General features: G+C 35.7%; 1 protein-coding gene across 2 annotated transcripts in view; it reads right to left on the reverse strand.

Moving 5' to 3' along the window:
* Positions 1–4099: 4099 nt before the first annotated feature.
* The window catches only part of RAB11FIP2 (RAB11 family interacting protein 2), a 43490-nt gene continuing 34213 nt past the window's right edge, over positions 4100–13376 (reverse strand). For both annotated transcript variants that reach the window (XM_025397661.1, XM_025397662.1), the window contains one exon: positions 4100–8419. In XM_025397661.1, coding sequence (XP_025253446.1) covers positions 8192–8419 — 228 coding nt within the window. In that variant the 3' untranslated portion in view covers positions 4100–8191. The remainder of the gene's footprint in view (positions 8420–13376) is intronic.

A 13376-nucleotide genomic window follows, 5' to 3' on the forward strand; every position in this document is an offset into this window, starting at 1 on the left:
TTGAACCCGGGAGGTAGAGGTTGCAGTAAGCTGAGATCGCGCCATCGCACTCCAGCCTGGGCGACAGAGTGAAACTCCATCTCAAAAAAAAAAAAAAAAAGTATGCATTAAATAAAACCTCGCACCTAAAGTCACAAGTGGGCTTCATTTGTTATCTTAAGGCATATATTTCAGGCATATATTGAAAACTTTATTCTCTCACACTCCCTATGTGGCTGCATTCTGGATTTCCTTTTCTACACTAGTATCTTTTACCTCAGTTTTGGCCTCTGTGAGGTTGAGAAAGATGCCCTCCTTAACCAAACTTTGCATAGTCAAGTCAGACCAATTGGACGACTATTCTGGCACTTTTACATTAAGGCCCATTGTGTATTTATTTCTTCTCAATCACAGTACCAAATCTTATTGCACAAACAAAACATGTATCAATAATCAACAATAATTATCATGTATCTACTCTGCATAGTGCATTGTACTTATCTTATGAACATTCTACCTATATGAAGTTTCATCATACAAGAGGTTTTTCTTTAAAATATATTCATCGAAAAACTTTAAAAAAATCAGTTTATAAACAAATTGGCAAGGAAAGTTACATTAAGCCAAAAACAAAAACCAAAAAAACAAAAAAACCTGAACAGTATGCTCCAAACTACATTAAACTAAGGGGGAAAAGAGTGGACAGGGTCCCTATCTCAATGGTTCCCAAATCTGAATATGCATTTGATCCACCTGGAGAGGGCTTGTGAAAATGACTTTTTGGGTCCTACCCTCAGCGTTTCTGATTCAGTAGGTCTGGGTAGGGCCTGAGAATTTGTATTCTAACAAGTTTCCAGGTGATGTCAACATTGCTGCCCTGGGGATGACACTGTGAGCACCAGTGTCAGGGCTGGGATCAAAAAGCATGAATGAATTTTAAATAGCCGATGTAAAGATTGAACTATGAAATCAATGGCCATTATATTTTAATTCAAATATGTGTTTTATGCCCAAAAAGTCACATGGAAATTTATTCACTTTCTATTACTGAAAATTGTCATACAATATATGTGATTTGACCTTAACGCAGCACAATACACGTGCAGTGATCTTTGGGACACCAGTAATTTTTTTTTTTTTTTTTTTTTTTGAGACGGAGTCTCGCTGTGCTCCCAGGCTGGAGTGCAGTGGCGTGATCTCGGCTCACTGCAAGCTCTGCCTCCCGGGTTCACGCCATTCTCCCGCCTCAGCCTCCCAAGTAGCTGAGACTACAGGCGCCCGCCACCACGCCCGGCTAGTTTTTTGTATTTTTAGTAGAGACAGGGTTTCACCATGTTAGCCAGGATAGTCTCGATCTCCTGACCTCGTGATCCACCCGCCTCGGCCTCCCAAAGTGCTGGGATTACAGGCGTGAGCCACCGCGCCCGGCCGACACCAGTAATTTTTATACAGTTTTTACCAAAAAGGCAAGATCATAAGATATGGAAAAGTCACAACTACCACTAAACAGTATGTGACAGATCCCAGGATAACACAGGAAAACGCTTTAAACATTAGAGGCAGTGGCCCTCAGACTGGACCTCAGGTTACCTGCACTGTTCTCTGAAAAGTAACTGTAGTCAGGCTCAGAGACAGGTATACTGGAGAAAGTCTTTTTTAAATTACATTTTTAAAAATTGTGGTAATAACATTTAGCATGAGATCTATACTCTTGACAAATTTTTAAGTGTCTAATACAGTATTGTTAACTACAGGCATAATGCTGTTCCGCAGATCTCTAGAATTTACTCATGGTGCTAAGTGAAATTTTATAACCATTGAATAGTTACTCTCTATTTCCTCCCTCAACACCAACCCCCCATCACCCCTGAGAAAGTCCTGGGCGGGTTGTTCTCAGTTTTACATATCACACACACCCCACATGCTCCTCAGCCAACCCAGTTTTTGATTAAACACAAAATCACTTGGGGAGGAAGTAAACAACAACCCTCCTCTAAACTTTTCTTACCATGATGACGATGATGATAACTGATGTTACATCAGAAATATTGACTCACTAAGAAGAGACTGCAGGCTGGGTGTGGTGGCTCACATAATCCCAGCACTTTGGGAGGCTGAGGCGGATGGATCACTTGAGTAAGGAGTTTGAGACCAGCCTGGCCAACATGGTGAACTCCTGTCTCTATTAAACATACAAAAATTAGCCAGGTGTGGTGGTGAGCACCTGTAATCCCAGCTACTCAGGAGGCTGAGGCAGAAGAATCGCTTGAACCTGGGAAGTGGAAGTTGCAGGGAGCCGAGATAGCCACTGCACTCCAGCCTGGGCGACAAGAGCAAAACTCCGTCTCAAAAAAAAAAGAAGAGATTGTAAACTGGTGGCCTTTAAATTTTTTTGGTTAAAAAGAAAACGAGTTAACTGCCAACATTTGGAAATCATATTTCACATAATCTGTATTATTTTCAGTTTCTCTAGAAAGATCAGGTTTAGCAATCTCGGACTTAAATTCATTTCCGAATGGCCACAATGAGCTGGAGCTGAACAGCTGTTGCTCCTTTTTAGTGGAAAAAAATGAGCTCTCCAGATTGCCACTGTCCTTGGTAATCCCTATTCTTTTACACTCCACCTGCCCTATCACCCACTGTACCTACCCACTGTACCTACCTGGCTCTGGAAATGTCTGAGTTTTTGCAATTCCTGCACTAAGGGTTGCAGCACAAATGAGAAAGTTTGCTGGGAACTGCACATAACCCCCAGTCTCACTCTCAACACACTTTTCCATCATTTGCCAGAGCATAAGAGAATGTAACACTATCATAGCAATAATCTTTACATTGTTCTAATTTATTTTAAAAAATCACACGCAAACTTTGGTACTAACGTTACTGACCAACCATACCATACCGTACGTCTGACCACAACACACCACAATTGAAATCCTCTCACAGAGAAATTTGATTTTGTGCTTCCTAGCATAAATTTGGCTTTTTAGTATGCCTCACAAATGATGAAACCACTGACCATTTAAGAATCAAATTTTAGGGTGCGAGGACTGTTTAAGATCAAAATTAAGCACTTTTAGTTCGTGTAATTATAGGTACATAAATACAAAATTAAATAATTCTTGTATTAACTGTATAATCATAAAAATATAAAAGTATGAAGTTGTGGTATGTAAAATTATTTGAGGAAAAGTGTCAAATGTTGGGCATTTAGGTCACAAGCCCTACATGAAAAATGGTCAACTTAACAGACTCATAATAGCCCTCTAATTCCAAATTACTCCAAATATTTTTGTCTCAGCAGAGTAAGGAAAAAGAAACGTGTATGCTGTGGGCAGGTGGAAAGAAGAATCTAAAGCAGATGTGCTGGGAGAAGTAGAGGGACAGGTTCAATGGGCCTCCAGAAGGGACTACAATTCCAGAACAGAAAGGTGTTCTGGCCTGCTGAGAAATCCCTTGTGCCAAATATGTATGACTTATGTCTAAGACTACATATGGTTCACATCCCGTAATCTAGAATACAACTGCCTAATACACTGCCATAAAAATGTACCCATACATCGGATGGAGAGGCATGCACTTAGACTGTTGTGTTGAGGGGACTGGAAGTGGTAACTGATTAATGACTTCTGGTAGGAGCTGGAGGATAAGAAGTGGTGAGAAACGCTACCGGGTTTACCAACCCTATTCCACTTTCTTCAGTACCACAAAGGGTTTTCTTACATTTCCTCTGAAAGCTTGTGTATTCCCTACCTTACAGGGTTATTGTGAGAAACAAATAAAAGCATAAACAGGAAGTACTTGGCATAGACCTTAGCCTGTATAACAATACTCAAATATCATTTCTACTAAATCGTAAGCTCCACCCCTATGAGGGATGTCTTATATGTAGTGGGCATCCACACACGTTGAAGAATGTTCACTTGAACTTAAAAACTATCTTTTGAATGACTTTTCAGAACTATTTTCATAGTAAAATAAGTTTGTAGGTCTTACAGAATATGTGCTACAATACAGCAAATAAGAGGCATCCTAGGTATTTATTAAAAGACAGGGAGGACTTATATATAAATACATTATGGTAACACCATTGTATCTGCAATAAATGTTGACAACTGAATTAAGTTTAAACACTTTAATCAACTATTAGTCAATAATCATATATTATATAAAAATTCTGATTCATGCATCAGATTACATAAATTATACAATTGTCACATTATACAATGCTTACATACTTTTGAATTTGTACCTGCAAAAATGTATACAAGTTATGAGAGCATTTACTTAAGAAGATAAGTGTCATACTCTTCAGTTATAAATAATGCTTCTATCTTTCAAATACCTGCTAAATATATGCATTTCTAGATCTGCAGCATTTTTTTGTACCTCAAAACACAAACCATCTGGAAGCTTCGAAGATTAACAGGCCCACATGTATCATTTACCAGACTTCAACTCCACCGTGAGAGTGCATTTTTTGGTGGATAAAATAAATGGAATAAAACATCAACTCTAGTTAATGCTTGAAGAGCTTCTACACCTTTTATTAAATATATGAGAAAATGCTTCATATGCAGATTAATTAGCTAAGGTGCTACCAATTGCATATTAAATACTTCCAATGATTGCATCTGGATTATTAAAGTTCTACATCTGTGCAAATGGGGGCTTTCCATGTGTGCTGACAGACCCTTCTACATACCATCATGGCCCAGCAGCACTGTGATCCTTTCCCTTACTTCAAAGAGACCAAGTGAATGAGCATGCATCATACTTCACTTACACATACACACAAGTGACACCTACCACCTATAAGACATATGAGTATATGAACATCAAAAAAGTTTCAGCTTGATTTACAAATCCAAGGTAGATTGCTTTTTCTGAAAAGCTACAGAGGAAAATAAAAGATCTAGTGTAACATTTACTGTAGATATATTAGACAACAGTTTTTATCTGTATTTATTTTTAGATTCTCTTTGTTAAAGAATAAGCACCCTTCCGGGGATGGTAGGCAGGGAGGCATGGTGGTGAGGGAGTTGCTGGAGGAGTAACATGAAGAAAGCAAGTCTGTCACTAATGAGCTTAGTTTTACTTAGGTTTCCATTCATGAAACCCTTTTAAATACAAGGCAACATTTTCACAGCTGGAAAATTACAACTAAATCTTGATTTACCGCCAAAAGCAATAGATGTAGTTATGTATAATCTATGGATAATACTACATTCAAGGGACAATGGCAAAACTAGGCTCAATGCAGAACATAGCAGCAAAAAGCAATACTTAAAAGTTTTTCATGAATGGGTTACATGTTGTTTTATATACAATTCTAAGATATGACCCTGGTATTCAATAAATGAAACTTGAAGCATAAGTGGTAGGAAGGTATGTTCAATATTTTTAAAGCTGAATTTTAGAACTGGTTATAAAATAATACTGCTTTAAAAATAATAGCAGAAATAGTTTAATTATGTAACAGAAGTACGTTAGCTTAAGATAGGCTTGAGATAAATATCAATTCTGTGATTTAAAAAAATCCTCTTGGTGGTAGAAGTATTTTGGGCATGCACTCTTTTAAGCATAAAAGCAAAAATAAACTCTATAATGTAGTGTACTGTGCATTATTTAATAAGCACATATATTTTATTTCCATTTCTAAGCAACTAACAAAATACATCATTAGAATACCTAAAGTTAACGTTTTGGAAAAATAGACTAAGGTGACCTTTTTGGCCTCTTTTTCTACAATGTGACAAATTGAAACTACCTTGCGCTTCTGCCCAAACATGGGAAATATTGATATATTTACTTGGGAACTCATTTTTACTTTTTGTTTTTAGTTTATTATTTTGACTGATTATGAAAATATGTAGTGAGTTTACTCTAGATAATGAGTGAAAATTCATAAACATTAGAACAGCAAAGTTTCAGGCAGTGATGAATGTTTTAATAGATCCAGTTTTAAATATAATACTTGTCTCAGATTTAAAGATAAAAATTTTGATTGAGTTATAACCAAATCACTCATGTATGAACAAAGCTAAGCCTCAATAGCTTTTATACAGGAAAAGAATTGCTCCTTAAAAATCTATTTCCCCATAAAAAGAAGAGCAGTACTTGAACCATACTTTTAAATGAGCTCTATTTATGTAAAACATATCCCCAATACAAAACTGACATCTTGGTTCACTCTATAAACACCAAATTTGGCCAAAGCATATTATTATAGTATCTGCAGATACTGTCGTAATACTGAAAACATAAATTTTGGCATTTTAAGAAGTGTATGAAAAGACTCAATAATGCTACCAGAAAAAAACAAATGCTGAGAATTTTGTAACATTTAGTTAATTAAAAGTGGCACCATGTTAAAAACAAAAACAAAAACAAAAAACTACCAAGACCTCAAATGGGAAAATACCATTCTATACCAGATTTTGAGGTTTATTACAGAATTTTAAGTGAAGAAAAAAACTGATAAATATTTTTCCCTCTCCATTTCTTAAAGCATTGAATTTTTATGAAAAAAATGTTCATAATTTCAAAATGCATGTTCTTACATTAAAACTGAAATGCAGAAGATACAAATAATAAGTTTAGTTTACAAATACGAGCTTGGCCAAGTATTCTCTGATTCAAAACACTAAAATAAGCCAAAAAAAACCCCAAACCCCAAACTATATCGGCTTTTTATTTAACTTTCAATGGAGTCTTAACAGAGATGAGTATTAGAAAAAAATGCAATTCATGGAAAAATTGGGGAATATGTCAGTCTTCAAATGGAGATGAATTTTTCATTTTAAATTCAGAAAGACACAGATACTCTCAGTGTTTTATAGTATTTCAGACTTTTAAGGCTGAAAAATAAGCAGAAGATTAGCAATATTTTTATAACATTGCTTTTCAATTTAAATTTCAGAAAAAAATTGTACAAATCATATAAAAATAATCCATGGAAGAAATCAACATTTTGGGGGACTGGACTTTAAAACAGAACACAATTTTATAATAAATCAATTCTTAAAGGGTGGATGTGGAGTAATGCATAATGCCACGCTAGTAAAGGTCTATTCTAAAAACTCACTCTTCCTTTAGTAAGTCTTATTTTGGTTCAAGACCCAAAGGCAACCATCTATTCTATTATTTATGTAACCTGAAACCAAGCCTAATTCTTCATTCCTGGAATCTGCCCGCTTCTTTGGGTTATCAGACACACGAGGCAATCACATACTTTCCACAATTATTTTCAGATATAACTTTATAATATTTGCTTTGCTAGTGATTTAAAGGCATGCAGAATTTCAACAAAACAAGCTATATTAGCTTATCTTCTGCTTATACCTTAAACAAACTCAAATGTTAAAGATAATTCAAAGAAATTCATGCTGTTGTGAAGTTAATGAAGTCTCCTAAAATTTGTCATTCTTTAAAAAAAAGGACTTGAAATCATTACTTTTGGGAAAAGAGAAAAACTTTGATGCTAGAATAATACATAGCAGCTCACTTTGAAACCAAGGTCCATGTAGTCAAGAGTGATTTGAAGCAGCTTCTCTATAACAAACCATGACAGTAGGAACGATGACTTGTCTTGCATCAATAGAGCACACACATTTTCAAATCAAGAAAATTGGTAGCCTAACTTTAGAGGCAATCAGTTGTTTCTAAATGTTCTAAAAACACATGTATATATGAGGTATGTGCCTATATTTTATATACAAGATACATGAATATATATTCATGTACATATGTGTACATAAAATATAAACTGTTTTTTTCAGTAGTGTTTATAATGAGCAGTATTCCTGAAGCTAAATATTTCTACAAACTGATTTCTGAGAAACCAGCCACAGTATCAATTCTGCTTTATGAAAAATCTATTCCTGAGGAATAACTCATGTACTTCTTAAGATATTTCTGGGCCTATGGCAGATCAGTGGGTCAGTACCAGCACCTGAGTGAATCCTAAGGAACCACTTATTCATTGAGAATCTGGCCCATTTTCAATTTAAACGTTTAAATTATTTAGCTTGCTTCAAAGGTCACTCTTGATAGTCCCTGCTAATATTTACAGGTAAAACTATTCTTCACAATAAAGGAGACTATGTAATGAAACCTGATAGTGTAGTCTCTTTCAGTAACAAGTTTTTCCTTCCTTCCTTCTTTCTTTCTCTCTCTTTGTCCAATTATCGACACAACACAATTGGCTTTATTAACTGTTAGAGAATTTGCCAGCTTTCCTGGATGGTTCATATGGCACTCTGAGAATACTGGGCGTTTCTTCCATTACCCTTACAAGGAGGTTGTCGATGTAGTCCTCGAGTTCCCGGATGTGGGTGTCCTTCCTCCTAAGGAGTTCTTTGTGTTTCACCAGCTCTTGTAGAACCTCTTCATAGGTCAGACTACGATACCCTGCAGTGGCATCAAAGGGGTTGCTGTCCTAGAACAAGATAAAGACCATCACTTTCGTAGATATAACATCTGGGACAAACATTAAGAATTATCCAGAACTTCGACTTTTTGTTTTTCAAACCCTGATGAAGACTTTCGCTAGCCTAGCTTAGAGTGAATGTGACAGTCCACAAATTGGCTAGCCAGTCCTGAGGCAAGAACTAAGGCAAATGCACCAAAGTTTTGACTACAACTCTAAATTCTAAAACCCTTTCTAACATTGTGGGCAATTTCCTAATATCTGAGACTGGTTATATCATGTAAGATTAAGTTAAGAGATGAAATGTTTTATAATAAATACAACTAAAATAGATGAAAACTAAAGATTTCTGAAAGTCAACTCAGAGGAACTATAAGATGTAACTGAAAACTATACACTTGGACATGCGTCCTTATGAAACTGCTTCCACTGAACTGTGATTTAATGTTACATGTTTGGCTTCTTAGTGAAGATGGTTACAGCAAAAATCTTTTCCAATTTGCTATGAAAATGGAAGCACTCGGAATTAAATCAAAGATTATCCTTATAGGAAGCCCCATGGGAGTAACTTCTGTTTTAATATAGAAACAGGCAGAACTTTTCCTCCCCTGAGTAACTGGTCTATTTCTTTCTCCTAGTAATAATATCTAGTTTATCTTCTTTCCCTTTTTGACCCTGGTTATCAGGAAACTCAAGAGTTCAACCATATTAATACTATGGTTAGTATATTTGCATTCTCTCCCATTTCACCTATTTATTTCACTTTATTCTATTGACAAAAATTCCTTTTAGGCAAAGGCATAAATATAACCAAAAAAATTTTTTAAAGATACTTACTAATTCACTGCTATTACAAAGCATTCTAATATTAATGTTATATCAAAAGTGAAAGAAAAATATTTCTCAGGAATTTAATCGAGGCCCTGTAACATCACCTTTTATTAACAGTGTATAGCATTAAGAGTTTTCATTCTGTAAAACATAATGCCCAATTACAACTAAGCAATTTTTTATTCTTTTTAAATCATAGTTCTCTCACTAAGCCCAACAATTTAAAATGATTTTCATCACTATCTTTTAAAACATTTCCATTTGGCTTTAGGAAACTTAACTAAAATATTGAGGAAATTGGTTTTCTTTTTTTTTTTTTTTAATTTATTTATTATTATTATACTTTAAGTTGTAGGGTACATGTGCATAACGTGCAGGTTTGTTACATATGTATACTTGTGCCATGTTGGTCTACTGCACCCATCAACTCGTCATTTACATCAGGTATAACTCCCAATGCAATCCCTCCCCCCTCCTCCCTCCCCATGATAGGCCCCGGTGTGTGATGTTCCCCTTCCTGAGTCCAAGTGATCTCATTGTTCAGTTCCCACCTATGAGTGAGAACATGCGGTGTTTGGTTTTCTGTTCTTGTGATAGTTTGCTAAGAATGATGGTTTCCAGCTGCATCCATGTCCCTACAAAGGACGCAAACTCATCCTTTTTTATGGCTGCATAGTATTCCATGGTGTATATGTGCCACATTTTCTTAATCCAATCTGTCACTGATGGACATTTGGGTTGATTCCAAGTCTTTGCTATTGTGAATAGTGCTGCAATAAACATACGTGTGCATGTGTCTTTATAGCAGCATAATTTATAATCCTTTGGGTATATACCCAGTAATGGGATGGCTGGGTCATATGGTACATCTAGTTCTAGATCCTTGAGGAATCGCCATACTGTTTTCCATAATGGTTGAACTAGTTTACAATCCCACCAACAGTGTAAAAGTGTTCCTATTTCTCCACATCCTCTCCAGCACCTGTTGTTTCCTGACTTTTTAATGATCGCCATTCTAACTGATGTGAGATGGTATCTCATTGTGGTTTTGATTTGCATTTCTCTGATGGCCAGTGATGATGAGCATTTTTTCATATGTCTGTTGGCTGTATGAATGTCTTCTTTTGAGAAATGTCTGTTCATATCCTTTGCCCACTTTTTGATGGGGTTGTTTGTTTTTTTCTTGTAAATTTGTTTGAGTTCTTTGTAGGTTCTGGATATTAGCCCTTTGTCAGATGAGTAGATTGCAAAAATTTTCTCCCATTCTGTAGGTTGCCTGTTCACTCTGATGGTAGTTTCTTTTGCTGTGCAAGAGCTCTTTAGTTTAATTAGATCCCATTTGTCAATTTTAGCTTTTGCTGCCGTTGCTTTTGGTGTTTTAGACATGAAGTCTTTGCCCATGCCTATGTCCTGAATGGTACTACCTAGGTTTTCCTCTAGGATTTTTATGGTATTAATGTGCAAAAATCACAAGCATTCTTATACACCAATAACAGACAGAGAGCCAAATCATGAATGAACTTCCATTCACAATTGCTTCAAAGAGAATAAAATACCTAGGAATCCAACTTACAAGGGATGTAAAGGACCTCTTCAAGGAGAACTACAAACCACTGCTCAGTGAAATAAAAGAGGACACAAACAAATGGAAGAACATACCATGCTCATGGATAGGAAGAATCAATATCGTGAAAATGGCCATACTGCCCAAGGTAATTTATAGATTCAATGCCATCCCCATCAAGCTACCAATGAGTTTCTTCACAGAATTGGAAAAAACTGCTTTAAAGTTCATATGGAACCAAAAAAGAGCCCGCATCTCCAAGACAATCCTAAGTCAAAAGAACAAAGCTGGAGGCATCACGCTACCTGACTTCAAACTATACTACAAGGCTACAGTAACCAAAACAGCATGGTACTGGTACCAAAACAGAGATATAGACCAATGGAACAGAATAGAGTCCTCAGAAATAATACCACACATCTACAGCCATCTGATCTTTGACAAACCTGAGAAAAACAAGAAATGGGGAAAGGATTCCCTATTTAATAAATGGTGCTGGGAAAATTGGCTAGCCATCAGCAGAAAGCTGAAACTGGATCCTTTCCTTACTCCTTATACGAAAATTAATTCAAGATGGATTAGAGACTTAAATGTTAGACCTAATACCATGGAAATTGGTTTTCTTGCTCTTAAGGAATACTATCTGTTCAGTGGAGGATGGGGAATGGGGACTGGTGAATGCAGAATGACCTCGCCCGCCATAAGAATTAAACTTGTCTTTCCCTGTTTTCAGGATCTACTTTAATAGTGCTATATGTTTGGGGGTGTTCACCAGTAAAGCCAAAGTTTAACTTTTCACTGGCCCTCCCTACTTCCCCAGCCTCTCAGCCCAAGGAACTAGGACTTTACCAGACCAGAGAAAGAGAAGCTAGAGTACAGATACCAATTTGATGCTTGGGTCACTGAAGTACACCCCCTTCTCCAGGATAAGTGAATACATTCAGGACTGAAAAACGTTTCCAATTTCACAGAATCTCTCAGGCTTTGTGGAGAAGATACAGCTTGCACTAGGCCTTCAAGATTTTGCAGGCAGAAATGCCTAATGGGACATTTCAAGCAGTGAGCTCTGCTTGTTCAAAGAAGGAAACAAGGCTCAAGGCATAGTGGCCAGTAACAGGTAATCCAATAACAGGTACTCTGTAGAGCATGGCTGGAAAATACTGTACAGGACAGGGAGCAGAGAAGGGCTGAAATGGTAGGTTTGAAACAGACCACCAAGGATGCTGAACGGTAGTATAAAGAATTTTTAGACTTTTGCTATGGAAAATAGGAAGCCACTGAAGGTTTCTAAACAGAGAAAGGATATGATTAAAGCTATGTTCCAGGAAAAGTAAAATGGCAACAGTGGAATCATTTGGAGGGGCTAAGATTAGTTATAGGGCTACTGAAATATGAAAGACCAGAGTTAGTAACAATGAAAAGAGAGGATATTAAAGGGAAGTGAGCTTAAATTCTATAAAATATGTCTAAAACAACTTAGTTTATTTTAGCATTAGAAACTGGAAACAGATGTAAGTTTCAGTTATATTTCCTTCATCCCTAAAAACATTTCAAATATTGTTCTAAAACCATTAAAGGACAATTCTAGAGACAAGTGTTTTACTTCTCTCTCCTCTCTCAGATCAATTAATCTTTTATAAGTCTACACACACTCACACACACACACTCTCTCTCTCTCTCTCACGCATATAGTTACTAGTTTAATTGGTCATGAGATATAGTTTAGAGATACATAAATAGTAATTACATTCTTATAAAAGATTATGTTAAGCAGTTTTCTACAGTAAAGACAAGACATAGTATAGAGTTCAGTATACTTTCGAAATTTCTTAAAAATAAGTTAAAGTTTCTTACTTCAACACAAGTAATTTTGCATAAATTTGAGAGAGCAACCTGGGTCTCATTTGCCTTATCTGATAGATGAGATGTTCTCCACGGTCCCTTTCAAATCTAAAATTGTCTGGTATACCAAGTAATTTTTCTAAATCACACTTTAAAAACTAATAAAGTCTAATGTGATTTCACATTTCTAATAAAACATTTACTGAGAAATTCATGTTCTTGTGAGAATTGCAGGGATTAATGAAAGGAAGCTAAATGGGATTCATTACTGATTAGTTGACTGATTTATGCTTTTTCTTTATTTAACATAATGAAAGCATCTATTCAAGTCTCTCTAATCTTCATAAAATTATACATATATAAACTGATTTCTCCAAACTAATTAAGCAACAAAATAGTTAAAAAAAATAATGTGCACCGTAATATTTAACACTATTACCAGTTAATGTAGTTAAAAATTTTTTGTAACATTTCTCTAAAGACACTGAAGATGAAAGATGTGTCAAAAATTTGTTTTGACATAAATTAATGCCATGACATAAATTAATAGTTAAATCTTTCAAAATAATCAATTATTATTTCAGACTACTGGTCATACTTTATAGCCATACTCTAGAATATATAGATATCTTATTTGGATTATTATTTTTTTCCTTACAACAATCTAACATTAATGTGTAGACAGATTTCCTGGAAATACACTTCTGGCCTTTTCAATAAATTTTCCGT

The sequence above is a fragment of the Theropithecus gelada genome, chromosome 9 (genome assembly GCF_003255815.1).
Source record: "Theropithecus gelada isolate Dixy chromosome 9, Tgel_1.0, whole genome shotgun sequence".
NCBI classification, from domain to species: domain Eukaryota; kingdom Metazoa; phylum Chordata; class Mammalia; order Primates; family Cercopithecidae; genus Theropithecus; species Theropithecus gelada.